We start from the raw sequence: 15,161 nt of genomic DNA on the forward strand, positions 1-15,161 counted from the left end.
AATAAAAGAGATATTGCTTCATTCAAGACCGGACACCCCCCCCCCCCCCCCCCCCCGTGGTGTGTGGCCACTTTCTCTTCTAGTCTATTGTTCATGGTGGCGAGCCGGAGTCAGGCACCTAAGTCGGATTGCTGGTGCAGACTCACCTGAGCGATGTACACATCCTCTTAATATAGGAGAAATAAGAGGAAGAGGGAAATTGATCGGGACTTTAAATGAGGAAATTACATGGTAGGGTCATATACCGCCATCCCTAGGCCAATTGAATAAAAATAAGGGGAGATTGGGATTTTAAATGAAAAAAGGTTTCATTTAAAGTCCCAATCTCCCCTTGTTTTTATTCAATCCTCTCGATATACTGGAATTACATACTTAAATGTCTGTTTCTCTTACGTCCTCCGACAGTCGCCGCCATCTTCATATTCGTCACAATGGGGTATTAGACTTTGCTCCGAAGGAGTAGCTAGGCAACAGAATATGTTAACATTAAAGCTTTTAACATATCCCACCCCCAGGGGGTGGTCCCCTCAGTCAATACCCTCCTACTTCCTGCATCCATATCTCAGTTTCAATGTCTAGCTTGTCAGGAGTAGCTGGATCTCTCTATGCTGGGGCATTTTGTCTCAGCCTTTCTCTTCTTTTTTGATTTTTTGTTTGAGTTTTTTCTCTCTCTTTACTTAGCTGTTCTTTTTGTCAGCATTAGTTAGTTCTTCTGATGAAGAGGATTTGTGCGGGCTGGGTCTCGGGCTGATTCCCCTGGTCTCAGGTTGTGGGTCAGTGGCTTCCCAGCCTGCCATAGAGCGTTCAGCCAGGTAACGCTCCTGGCACAGTGAACGACCCATCCCTGTTCGGTGCAGGGATGATTTGGTGAGGTGGCTACCTCACTGGACGCTGTGCGGTTTCTTAACCCCGATTTTTTCTGCGTCCTGAATGCGACTCTCCCTGCCACATGTGCAGTGGCTTGTTCGCCTGTGCGGGTTCCCCACGCCATTAGGAGGTAAGTGTATCTATGTGGGGACCTGTCTGTTGGGGGGGGGGTTTCAGTCTGGGACTGTGTAACCTGCCTCTGTTCACACTGTTTAGCTCCCTATCGCTCTGGCTGCATGCAGTGGGCTGCAGGGGGGGGGGGGGCTGTGCTGCACTATCTGTGTCAGACTGTGGGATGTGTGACAGGCTGTGTGCTGTGGGGCATGTTTTGTCATGTTTGGGCACAATACAGCGATCGCTGCGGCGGTCCGCCATGTTTTTTACATGTTGTAGTGTTATACTGCGGTCCTCACAGTAGTGGGGGAGCGGCGGTTTCGGCGCCAAACGGCGCCATTTTGGCTGCGCTCGCCCCGGCCGCATGTTTGCACTGCGGGTGGCCATTTTCTTGTAGCCTTCCATAGGCTTTAATAGAGCGCCCTGATTTCATCACTTCCTCTTTCCTGGGTGCACCGATCGAGGCGGCAGCAGCAGCAGTGGTCTCTTCAGGTTTTATCCTCTCTTCTTCCTATATCCATTGCCTGTGTTCAGTTTTATCCCTGTGGGGGTCTGCTTGTGCTAGTGTGTGTGTGTGTGCGGTGGGCTGCGCTCGCCGCGCTTGTTAAAGGGGCATTTAACCCTTTATTCTCCAGCATATTTTTTTGGGGCAATGGATTCTCAGGAAGGCAAATTTCCTGCCACCTTGGTGGGAAGCCAGGGGACTGCTGTTTCCCCCCCAGGGGGGGATTTGGCTGAGGTGGTGGCTAACCTTGCTGCTCAGGTGCAGATGCTTGTGGCTGCTCAATCCACTAAAAGACCCAGAGTTTCAATTTCCTCTGATTCAGAGGGTGATGGTGATGGGGCTGCTATGGCTGGGGTCTCCTTATCGGGGTCCCATTCCTCCCTGGATCTCGTGGGGTCCGAGGTGGAGGCTGAGGTTGAAGGGGTTGATAATTCTCGCCTGAAGAGCTTGCAATCATGGATGAATTGGTTGCTTCTATTAAACAAACGCTGCGTTTGCAGGATGAACCGTGTCCTCCTGCTGCCCTGGCGGCTTATGGGACACAGAAAAGACGCACGACATCGCAGGTCTTTCCCTGCACTGATGATTTTCAGCGCGCTGTTAAGGAACAATGGCGCAATTTACGCAAACCTTTTGCTGTGCCAAGTAGGTTCAGGCTGCGTTATCCTTTCACGCCTACCACTGATGAACGGTGGTGTGTGCCACCCCCGGTGGATCACGCGATAGCGGTTTTCAATAAATCCACTGCGATTCCTGCAGAGGATACTCCGGTGTTCTGAGATGCCACGGATAGGAGACTGGAGTCTCTTGCCCATCATACTTATTCTGTTACGGGTTCGATGCTAAAAGCTCTGTTTGCCTCTCTTATGGCAGCCCAGGCTGTCGCGAGTTGGACGCAGGTGCTTAGGCGCGTCCTAGTGGCTGATTCGGCCTCACCGGCGACATTGGATATGGTGGATCAAATCCATCAAGGTGTCATGTATTTGTGTGATGCGGACTTGGATTTAGTGCCGTTGGCTGCACGTGTACACAGCGTGGCGGTGTTGTCTCGCCGCCTGGTTTGGTTAAAGTGTTGGTCTGTGGACCAATCTTCGCGCAAGACCCTAGCCAATCTGCCTTATGATGGATCTCGCCTTTTTGGAGAATCCTTGGATACGTTGATAGAGGGGATCACGGGCGGTAAGAGCACACTCTTGCCCCACTTCCCCAAGGCTAAGGGGGCTCCTGGTAAGAAGCATACTAATTTTCGGCCTTCTCAGGGGTCCTTTCGTGCCTTTCGGTCGCACTACAAGGGCAAACCGTTCAAGGGTCAAGGCTCCCAAAAGAAGCCGTGGTCTGGTAAGCAGAAGTCCGGTCAGTCCGGACCCGCTGCCCATAACAATGCGGCCTGAAGGGACGCCCTCACCCAGTTCTGGAGTGGGGGGACGCTTGCTCGGTTTTCTTCAACCCTGGCTGGCCCGCGTTCGGGACCGGTGGGTTCAGGAGATCGTTCGATCTGGCTACAAGATCGAGTTTCTCTCTCGGCCGGAGAGCAGATTCTTTCCCTCAAATCTTCAACTGTCTCCAGAGCGTTTGCGGGATCTGCACCTAGCGGTGCGGGACCTGAGGGCTCAGGGAGTGGTGGTTCCGGTGCCTCATCGGGACAGATTTCGGGGGTTTTATTCAAATCTGTTCACCGTGCCCAGGAAGGAGGGCAAGGTTCGTCCAATTCTGGACTTGAAGGCTCTGAACCGCTTTGTGCGGGTTCGCAAGTTCCGCATGGAATCCCTGCGGTCGGTGGTGGCTGCCCTGGTTCCGGGGGAATTCATGGCCTCCATCGATTTGAAGGATGCGTACCTTCACATCCCGATTTTCGAGGGTCACCAGAGGTACCTGCGATTCGCCATTGCGGAGGATCATTACCAATTCGTGGCGTTACCTTTTGGTCTCGCCTCGGCTCCACGGGTTTTCACCAAGGTGCTTGCACCGGTTCTGGCTTTGTTGAGAGCCCAGAGCATCTCTGTCCTGGGGTATCTGGACGATATTCTGGTTCGGTCTGCGACCAGCCAGGGTCTGGAAAAGGACCTGTCCGTCACGATGCACACTCTACAGGAGTTTGGTTGGACGATAAATTTTCCAAAATCGACACTGGGTCCGTCGGTTCGTCTTCCCTACCTGGGAATGATCCTGGACTCGGTCCAGGCGAAGGTCTTCCTGCCGGAGGACAAACTCAGGACTCTTCAGGAGGAAGTCAGGTCCCTCAGGGACGTTCCGCACTCGTCACTACGGACGTGCATGAGATGTCTGGGGTTGATGGTCTCGGCCTTCAAGGCGATCCCCTTTGCCCAGTTCCACACGCGGGGTCTCCAAGCGGAGATCCTGTCCAGGTGGGACGGGCGACCGCAATCTCTGGATCTTCAGATCTCGTTGAGCCATCGCACCAGAAGGGATCTTCTGTGGTGGCTCCAGTCCCCGATGGTGTCGGGGCAAGTCCTTTCGTCCTCTCTCGTGGACAGTGATCACCACGGATGCCAGCCTGTCGGGCTGGGGTGGTGTTCTGGGCGTTCTGTCCGCCCAGGGAACTTGGTCGGAGGGTGGAGTCCTCCCTTCCGATCAACATTCTGGAATTGCGTGCGATAAATCTCTGCCTTCGTCGTTGGACGGACCGGCTGCAGGGCTGTCCGGTTCGGGTGCAGACGGACAATGCCACGGCGGTGGCCTAAATCAACCACCAAGGGGGCACCAGGAGTGCCTGAGCGGCTCAGGAAGTAGCCGACATTCTATCTTGGGCCGAGACTCACGTCCCGGCGATAACGGCAGTTCACATTCCGGGGGTGGAGAACTGGCAGGCGGACTATCTGAGTCGCCAGACCCTGGATCAGGGGGAATGGTCTCTCCATCCGGCTGTCTTCCAGATGTTGTGCGCGAAGTGGGGTCTTCCAGATATGGACCTGTTCGCGTCTCGTCTGAACAACAAGGTGAAAAGGTTCGTGGCAAGGACGCGCGACCCTCGGGCAGACGCATCGGACGCGTTGGTGGCCCCGTGGCATCAGTACCGACTGATGTATGCGTTTCCACCGATTCAATTGCTGTCCAGGCTCCTTCGCAGGTTGCACTCAGAACGCAGCACGGTGATTCTTGTGGCGCCGGACTGGCCTCGCCGGTCCTGGTACGCGGACCTCGTGAATCTGGCGGTCGACGCCCCGTGGCGTCTGCCTCTTCGAGACGATCTCCTGTCTCAAGGGCCGATATTCCATCCTGCTTTACAGTCGCTGGCTTTGACGGCCTGGCTGTTGAGACCGAGGTCCTGAAGGATAGGGGTCTCTCCCCTGAGGTCATTCACACTTTGATCAACGCGAGGAAGCCTTCCTCGGGGAAGGTCTATTACCGTACTTGGAAGGCCTATTTTGCCTGGTGTGAGTCCAGGGGGTTTTCACCTCGCACGTACTCGGTTTCTCGAGTGTTGTCCTTCCTTCAAACGGGTGTCGACCAGCGTTTGGCGCTGGCTACGGTCATGGGTCAGGTGTCTGCGCTGGCCGTTCTTTTTCAACGTCCTGTGGCTTCTAACCCCTTGGTTGGCACTTTTGTTCAAGGGGTGCGACATCTGGTCCCTCCTAGGAGGGAACCTCTGCCTCCTTGGGATTTGAATTCACTTGGATAAGGTGGTCTTGCGACCTAACCCTTCTTTTCTTCCGAAGCGAGTTTCGGAATTTCATCTCAATGAGGATATTGTTTTGCCTTCGCCTTGCGCGAAGCCTAAGCATCCGAAGGAGGTGAGGTTGCACTCCTTGGATGTTGTTCGGGCGATAAGGGTTTACCTTAAATCGACTGAGTCTTTTCGCAAGACGGACTCTTTGTTTGTTCTTCCGGAAGGTCCTCGGAAGGGCATTGCGGCGTCGGCTTCTACCATCGCCAAATGGATCAGACAGATCATTGAACGGGCATATGCTTTGCAGGGAAAAGTTCCCCCTATGCCTGTGAAGGTGCACTCTACTAGATCTCTGAGTACGTCTTGGGCCTGTCGTCATGGGGCTTCTGTGGCCCAGGTGTGTAAGGCGGCGACCTGGTCGACCGTGCACACTTTTACAAAATTCTATAAAGTGGATGTTCAGGCATCGGCAGATGCTTCCTTTGGCCGCAAGGTTCTTAGTGCGGCAGTTCCTTAGGGTCCCTTGTTTTGGACCCCTGGCTGTTTTGGGATACGTGTTTTATCCCTGGGTTATTTGCTTTTCCTGGGTTGTTGCTCCTGTTCAAGTTTTTTTCATGTTGCCCAGCTGGTTTCCTTCCTTTGGTAAGGTTCCTTTCTTTGATGTGGAGACTGCGTTGCCTCACGGCGCGGCTGCGTTTCCCACCCCTCATGTTTGCACTGCTTTGGGACGTCCCCATTGTGACGAATATGAAGATGGCGGCGACTGTCGGAGGACGTAAGAGAAAACGGAATTTTTGTAAAATCTTACCTGTAAAATTCCTTTCTCTGAGTCCTCCGACAGTCGCCGCCCCCGCCCCTCTTTTGGGGTTTGGTTGTATACTCTACTGCTATTCCACTGAAACTGAGATATGGATGCAGGAAGTAGGAGGGTATTGACTGAGGGGACCACCCCCTGGGGGTGGGATATGTTAAAAGCGTTAATGTTAACATATTCTGTTGCCTAGCTACTCCTTCGGAGCAAAGTCTAATACCCCATTGTGACGAATATGAAGATGGCGGCGACTGTCGGAGGACTCAGAGAAAGGAATTTTACAGGTAAGATTTTACAAAAATTCCGTTTTTTTCCTGGGATTATTTATTATTTTAGTGCTTTGCGTTGAGAGAATATATTGAAGAATACTCATGGTGTGTTCTGTCTGCATTGCCATGCATTACTTTTTTAAAACTTCACAAGGTTGTTTCTACGTTTAAAAAAAAAAAATTGGCTTTTTGGTGACTTTCTTTGCAGGTTTATGCCTGGCCACTCCTGGAAACTCTGTTCTCTGAGGTTTTAACCAGAGAAGAATGGCTGAAGCTGTTTGATAATGTGTTCTCCAACCATCCCTCCTTCCTGCTAATGGCGGTAGTGGCCTATGTCCTGTGCTCCCGCTCTCCTTTACTGCACTGCAACCAGAAGGAAGACATTGAGGTACCCTCTCCACTTTGTATGCAGAAGTTACTGTAATGTATATTATTACACAGGATTTCTATAGCGCCAACAGTTTACGCAGCGCTTTACAACATAAGGGCAGACAGTACAATTTAATACAGTTGGAATCAGAGGGCCCTGTTCATTAGAGCTTACAATCTAAGAGATCCATAGAAGTTAAAAGCTATGATGAAAATGTTTTGTTTGTACAAGAGCATTAAGATTTCAAAAGAAAGTGTTTTTGCTATAGTACAGTGATGAAGATAGTATAGGAGGGCAATAAGGAAAATAGGATTCCACTTGTTTTTAGGGTGCATATGTAATCTGTTCCCATTGCTGGAGCTGCTGCCCAATCCCTGCACTCCCTGTGACAGCAGTACGGGGAGAAGTTCCCCGTACAAGCTGTCACTTTTTGAAGCGGGCATTTGGGCGGAGCCCCGCAGGGTCACATCATTCATGCACACTGCTTCATGTGTGAATTAACAACAAGCCCCAACATCCTTTGCGGCTGTTGGCATGTAGTTCTCAATGAACCAGGGTCTGTGGAGAGCCTTGGTAGTTCATTGATTCTTGCTGTCGGGATGTACGGGCACACAGATACACTGAGAGATCTGCCGGAGACTGGAATGGCACCAGCGATGGTGCAATGCTTTACAGGTTCCAAAAAAAAAAGAACAAATAAATGCCCATTCATTTTTTTTTTTTTTACCTGCAAAAAAAATGTGCATTTATTTATTTAAAGTGAACTTATCCTTTACATACTAAGTTTTCAGTTTATTTACCCAGTGATGATCTGTAACATTATATGAATGGTATAAATATAATTTGGTAAAGGTTAAAGTCAAATGCCAGCAATATGGCTAATTACATACGCCCTGTTTTTTATTTATTTTAACAAACTTTTATTGCAGTTTCTAGAGATAGATACAAATACAAAAGCAAAAAGTATGTTAAAATACAATCAAAAGAATTGCATTCGAAACAGCATCAAACAATACAATGCCATTTTATCCTAAATGCAAACCATGGAAAAGAAAACATAACCAACATTTTAGGAAAACAAAATACATCTTAAAAAAGAAGTAGGATATAAGCACTTTCAAATGGCTGTAGAAAAATAGAGCAAATCTGGGTGAATCCAACGCATAGGACATAGAATTTACATTGCATAAACCAAACAGTAAAAAAAAAAAAAGTGACCACATGAAAAGTCGCAGGATCAGTCTACAGAAGGAAGACAATACACAAACCAAGGATCCCACTCGGCATCAAAACGTGGTTTTGATTTGTGAATCGTATAAAAAATGTGCTCCATTAGCATAATAGCATCCATCCTCGAAATCATCTGTGTAAATGGTACAGAGATTGACTTTCATTGGTAAGCGATTACCAGCATGGCTACACATAGGGCATGTATCAATCTTTTCCAAGGGTTGAGGGAGGTGTGGAAAATGGGAGAATAATAAAAATTTGAAATTGCATTAAAGTTATTGGTTTACCAACCATCTTAGACACAAGGTCAAAAAGGTCAGCCCAAACCGAATATATATTCTCACAACTCCAAAAGGTATGCAAAAAGGATCCAACTTGAGAGCATCAACGGAAGCAGTGAGGCGAGGCCTGAGGATAGATAGGGAGTTTGAGCGGAGTGTAGTACCATTTAGTGAATAATTTAAGTGCAGTGTCCCGGACTGACAGCACATGAATTGATTTGAACAGATTTGTAATCTTTATTTTTTATTTAGGTTGGACTTGTGATTTACAATCAGAATCCTGCTAGACAGATGGGTGTTGAGTTACTAAAACTGGAGAGTGCAACATCTATTGCAGCTGTGCATAGAGCTCAGCTTCCAGGTATTTTGTCAAAGCTTATTTGAACACGCTGAAGTTAGAAACTGGTTTCAATGCAGAGCTGCACCAGATTTTGTGCACTCCAGTTTTAGTAAATCAACCCTATGATGTCCCCTTATTTCAGCTTCCTGTGTCACCTGCCTGCTCATTGGACATTTAGCTTCCAGTATAACTATGCTCTTTCATAATTTATAAATGGTGCAATGAATGTAACATGCGTTAGTCACTAGCAGGTCAACCCCAGCAGGAATATCATCATTTTAAATTTATTTAAGCAAAATAAAACCATATTTAAATTGTGTGTGTTTGTTTACATATGACATTCTACATGTTACCATGTAGAATGTGATGCCAGTCTATTCAGGTTTATATCTCTCTTCAATAAAAGATCAAAATATTGCACTAGGAAAAAAAAAACATAAAACAGCAATAATTAATAGGAGTCCAATGAATGGGTCTTGAGCTGCTAGCACACCGTCCTATTGGTAGAGGATAATGTAGTATAATCAAGTGAACAGCAGCGCTCAAGGTGTGAATTTTAAACAGACCTCCAGTGAGATATCCACAGACACTGTGAAATCGATAAATCCACCACCAAGGAAACTAAACATGCAACCTCTTACCAGATCATACTGGATTCAACAGCAGTCTGAAAAAGCATGTACCAATCACTTGGTCATTGGATCCAATCGCATAAGCACAGATTCCAAGGCATGTACATGGAGAAATGAAAGGGCAATCGTTGTGCAGACATCTTTAACCACTTTACCACCGGAGGATTTTCCTGCTTTACATCCAGGCCACTTTTTGCGATTCGGCATTGTGCGACAATTGCGCGGTCATGCAACGCCGTACCCAAACGAAATTTACGTCCTTTTTTCCCCCACAAACAGAGCTTTCTTTTGGTGGTATTTGGTGGTATCACCTCTGCACTTTTCATTTTTTGCGATATTAATAAAAAAAAGCAACACTTTTGAAAAAATAACAATATTTTTCTACTTTGAAAGTTAAAAAATATCCAATATATTCAATTTTTGTCATATATTTAGGCCAAAATGTATTTAGCTACATGTCTTTAACAAAAAAATTCTCAATGAGCGAGTTTTTTAACCGCTTTAAGACCGGAAGATTTTACCCCATTCCTGACCAGGCCTTATTTTGCAATTTGGCACTGCGTTACTTTAACCGCTTGCCGACTGCTTACAGTATATTTACTGCGGCAGTCAGCCCCTCACAGGTCTACGTCGCTAGCCTGTGAGGCTCTGGGGAGCGAGCGCGGTCACGAACCCCCCCCCGCGCGTGTAACCGGCGGACCCGATGTCCGCCGGTCACTCGGCGATCGTCGGGGGAGAGGGAGAAAGTCAGGCGGCTTGTGTAAACAAGCCACCTGTCATTCTCCCCAGTGTAGAAACACTGATCACACGGTTCTACAATGTAGGACCGTTGATCAGTGTTCCTACAGCTCAAGCCACAGCCAATCACAGTAAGAATCACGCCCCTAGGGACACACACAGCCCCTCCCTCTCAAATAAAGTTAACCCCTTCACTACCAGTGTATTTTTACAGTAACAGTGCATATGTATAGCACCGATTACTGTAGAAATGTCACTGGTAACCCCAAAAGTGTCAAAAATGTCAGTCAAGGGTCCGATCTGTCTGCCGCAATGTCGCAGTACCGCAAAAAAAATCGCAGATCGCCGCCATTACGCGTTAAAAAAAAAACAACAAAAATTACAAAAATCTTTCCCTTTGTTAGTAAACGCGATAACTTTTGCGCAAACCAATAAAAATACGCTTTTTGCAATTTTTTTTTTTTTACCAAACATATGTAGCATAAAACAAATTGGCCGAAAATGTTAAAAATATTTGATTTTTACATTTTTTTGGGGGAATTTCATATAAAAAAATTTGAAAAATACTGTTATTTTTGCAAAATTTACGCTCTTTATTTGTTTATAGCGCATGATCAAAAAATCGCACGGGTGATCAAATACCACCAAAAGAAAGCTCTGTGGGAAAAAAAGGACGTCAAATTCGTTTAGGTACAGCGTAGCACGACCGCGCCATTGTCCGTTAAAGTCACGCAGTGCCGAATCGCAAAATACCCCCTGTTTTTTTAGCAACCAAATCCTCTGGGGATTAAGTGGTTAACAGACAATTGCGCGGTTGTGCAACGCTGTACCCAAATTAAATTTATATCCTTTTTTTTCCCACAAATAGAGCTTTCTTTTGGTGGTATTTGATCACCTGTGCAATTTTTACTTTTTGCGCTATAAACAAAAAAAGAGCGACAATTTTGAAAAAATAACAATATTTTTCAATTTTTTTTATATGAAATTCCCCCCCCCCCCAATTAAATTTTTTTTTAACATTTTAGGCCAATTTGTTTTCTTCTACATATTTTTGGTAAAAAAAAATCGCAATAAGCGTATTTTGATTGGTTTGCGCAAAAGTTATCGCAGCTACTAACTACGGGAAATTTATGTCATTTTTATTTATTTATTTTTTTTCTAAGTAGTAATGGCGGCGATCTGCGATTTTTTTTTTTTTTTTTTTCTGCTGGACCCTTGACTGACATTTTTGACACTTTTGGGGGTACCAGTGACATTACTACAGTAATCAGTGCTATAAATATGCACTGTTACTGTAAAAATGACACTGGCAGGGAAGGGGTTATTTTTTTCTGGTGATCAAGGGGTTAATGTATGCCTGGTGCTTGCTAACGTGTGTGGGGGGAGGGGACTGTGTGACACAGGCACAGATTGCAGGTTCAGCTATGCTGAATCCTGCAATCAGTCCCTGTCTGTCACTTAGGAGATCCGCCTGCTTTGTTTACACAAGCGGGCGGATCTCCACACTCGATCCCCGACGATCGTTGTGACTGAATACAGCAGGAGCGAGCCTCCGGCGGCGCACGCGCGCCACCCACAAGCGGAGGAGTCCAGGTCTACGTCGCTGGACGATAACGAACCACTTTGTCGCAGTAGGCTCAATGTGAGCGGTCGCCAAGTGGTTAAAAACATTTATTATACCAATAAAACCTTCACACAGGGTACTCACACTTTCTCCAATACAACAAGCATAAAAAATGGCAAAGATGTGGTGTAGATTTGTTTCAAACCGAAAACATGGCCGACCTCCAGTGGCATACAACTCCAGCGTTATGAGGTTAGGCTCCTACCAACGCGTTTCATCTTAGGTGACATCATCAGAGGCGGGACTGTTTGAAATACACACCTTGAGCGCTGCTGTTCACTTGATTATATCTATCTTCATATGTACATGAATGTCTTTCTTGAGTTCACATTTCTGACCGCATGAAGGAAGCTAAGTGGTCATTGGGGGTACAGATAATAACTTTAGCTACTGTGTGTGCTGATGACCACACTCAATACTAGAAAATCTAATACTTTTTCAAAGAAATTTCCAGGTTACTAAGACTCCCCCTCTCTGTCTGGCTGTGATTGCCAGGATCACAATTCCTCCCTAAAACCACATGCCATGGTTATCCCTCTGTGGTTCCAAAGGTTCCTATAGGCCCCTCCTTCTACAATTTACTATAAAATGGCATCACCTCCCAAATCATACAAGTCAAAAGACAACCCTAAATAGGACAATGCATTTTGCTACAAATAGCTTCCTCGGGGGTACAATATGTACAAGTAAAATGCTAAATGCTCAAGTGAAAAACAGACTACATCGGAAAATTATGATATGACCAATATATATATATATATATATATATATATATATATATATATATATATATATATGCTATTTCCTAGTCCAGTAGGACACAAGAAGTTGCAGTAGTGAATAGCCCCCCCTTCTGGCAATGCATTGTGGCAGTGCGTGTGAGTCGCTTACATACTCAAGAAACCCAGCCCCTGTTTCCCTCCTCTGCTTTCTACCTCTCTCTTGCCCTTTCCCACTTTTTTTTCCTCTCTCCCTCTTGTTCTCTTTACTTCTTCTCCTCTCTTGTTCTCTCCCCCCCCCCCCCCCCTTTCCCATGCTTTTCCCTGTTTATGTTGGATTTTCGTTTAATGTTATTTTAACCATTTAATATGCAGCTTTTCTACATGCTTATGGGGCTTTTTGTGTTTTTGCAGTATTTTTTCCATCACCGGAATAACCTGGATATCAATCTGATGATAAAAGAATCGTATCATCTCATGGACGCCACCCCAGCCGAGATCCACCCTCAGCGTCTTCTCAGTGAATTTGTGCCCCTCACTAAGGGACAGTATCCCATATTTAATAAATACCCCAAATTTATTGTGGATTATCAGAGTCAGGAGAGGGAAAGGCTACATCAAGAGGAACTGGAATATTTGCGAGAGAAGTATGGAAGGCTTTCATTTTTTTTTTTTTTTTTTTTTTTTAACAAATATTTTTATTAGTTTTATAAGAGTACAACAGTTTAACAACAAGAGCACCATAAGGCCCCTTTCACACTTGTGGGACTGCAAAATCGCATGACAAGTTTTTCTCCATTATTTCCAATGAGCCCCATTCATATCTGTGCGACTTGAAGTCGCACCGACTTCAAAGTAGTCCCTGCACTACTTTTGGCATGATTTTGATGCGTTTTGAGTAAAAGACATTATAAGCCCAGTCAAACTCGCGTCAAAATCACGGTAAAATCACGCGACTTTGAAGTCACACAAGTGTGAAAGGGGCCTAAGATATATTAAAGAGGTTGTAAACCCGATATGTTTTTTGTTTTTGTTTTTGTTTTTTCACCCTGAAAGAGAAACACATAATGAGCTAGTATGCATCGCATACTAGCTCATTATGAAATACTTACCTTAGAACTAGCCCCCGTTGTGCCGCCCGCTTACCTCTATGACGGGCGACATGTTCAGTAGCCCGTCTTCCGGGATCGCGGCATCCGGCCATCTGATTGGCTGGAGCCGCGGTGACGTCACTCCCGTGCACGCGCGCGGGAGCCGACGGTCACGGCACGGGACTCTGAAGGAACGGCACCAGCGGCCGTTCCTTCAAAGCGCATGCGCCAGTGACGTCACTGGCTGCATGTAAGGTAAATATCTCCTAAACTGTACATGTTTAGGAGATATTTACAGTACCTATAGGTAAGCCTTATCATAGGCTTACCTATAGGTAAAAGTGTCAGAGGAGGGTTCACTTCCTCTTTAAGAAACATTTTACAGGTGTACAGTGCAAAACATAGACTGTAAAACAACATATATCAGTCGTGTTACATATTAGGATATAATTCGAGTTAAAGGGCTTTCATTTTTAAATGCTACAAATATTAACAGAAATCTGCAGACACCGCCCACAATTCATTATTTTCTATGGCATTTGAATAGCTTGCTTTTTCCATGTCTGGATTTTGATTCTTTTTTTTTTTTATTGGGTGCACCGTATGGCTAAACATATCACCAAAACTGAATACTGAATTCTGGGCTTTTTTTTTAGGGGGGGGGGGGGCTTGTGTATTTTAAGTCAGCTGCAAGCTAATCTTTGTAATTTTTTTGCAGACAAATAACCCATGAAGTTGAGGCAGAAGCAATAAAACGCAGAGCTGAAGATGCAGCCTGGTATCAACAACAAGAACTCCTACGAGGAGCAGAGCAACAGAGACGCCAACTACTAATGGATGAGGAGAAAAGGCTGCTGTACCAGAGGCAGAGGTAATGACCTTTGCTATTGCCATGCTAAATGAGACTTCAGCAAAAAAAAAAATAATCTTATAGGCTCTGTCCAGACAAAAGTAAGATTTCAGTTTTTGTTAGATGCTGGTAAGTTGACCCACCTGCAATGTTCTATCTCAAAATCTTCTTGTGATCTACTTTTTTCAAGACTTGAGTGCATGAAAATCTAGATACCCATATCTAGCATAGTAGTGTCAGTAAACACAAATTAAAGCCTAACTAAACTTTCTATATTTATTACTGTAATGCATTCGGGCTGCTTTTTTAGGTTTTGTTAGCTGCTTCAAGGGTTAACCACTTTAGCTCCAGGCCATTTCTGGCCCTTTTTGTTTACTTGTACCAATCAGTATTTTTTGCTAAAAAATGTCTTAGAACCCCTAAACATTATATATATTTTAAAGCAGAGGCCCTAGAGAATAAATTGGTGGTTTTGCAATTTTTTTTATGTCACACGGTATTTGTGCAATGGTTTTTAAAACACAATTTTTGGGAAATACACTTTTTTTTAAATTTAATGCAAAACACATTACCTACCCTAATTATTTTGTAAAATTTACAGCGACAAACTATCCATAGGCAATGCTTTAAAAGCCCTTACAGGTTACCACTTTAGATTTAGAGAGGCGGTCTTGTGCTAGAATTACTGCCCATGATCTGATCTTTGCGGTGATAACTCATGTGTGTGATGATTGCTGTTTGCACGCCTGCCTTTGTGCAAGAGCACAGGGGGGTGGGGACACTTAAAAAAATGTTTTTTTTTTTCTTTTTATTACTTTATTTTAATTATTTGATTTAAACTGTTGCTTTACATTTTTTTCTTTGACCACTTTTATTGCTGTTATAAACATTCCTTGTGACAGCAATAGGCACATGACATGTACTCTTAATGGAGGGATCTGGGGTCAAAGAGACCCCAGATCCCTCTGCACTTAAAAGTGGCTCTGCACTTAAAAGCTTTTACAACACCAAGATTGGCATTTTTGAATGCTTTTATTTTTTTGAAAATGGCGCCGATGACATTCGGATAAATCGGAAGTGATGTCAGTTCAT

General features: G+C 45.3%; 1 protein-coding gene across 1 annotated transcript in view; it reads left to right on the forward strand.

Moving 5' to 3' along the window:
* TBC1D31 (TBC1 domain family member 31) overlaps positions 1–15,161 on the forward strand; it is a 93,881-nt gene that overhangs the window by 58,221 nt on the left and 20,499 nt on the right. The window contains exons 13-15 of the mRNA XM_082259631.1: positions 6,403–6,582; positions 12,543–12,775; positions 13,938–14,090. Coding sequence (XP_082115757.1) covers positions 6,403–6,582; positions 12,543–12,775; positions 13,938–14,090 — 566 coding nt within the window. The remainder of the gene's footprint in view (positions 1–6,402; positions 6,583–12,542; positions 12,776–13,937; positions 14,091–15,161) is intronic.

This window comes from Pelophylax lessonae (genome assembly GCF_965119305.1).
Source record: "Pelophylax lessonae genome assembly, chromosome: 5".
Classification (NCBI taxonomy): Eukaryota; Metazoa; Chordata; class Amphibia; order Anura; family Ranidae; genus Pelophylax; species Pelophylax lessonae.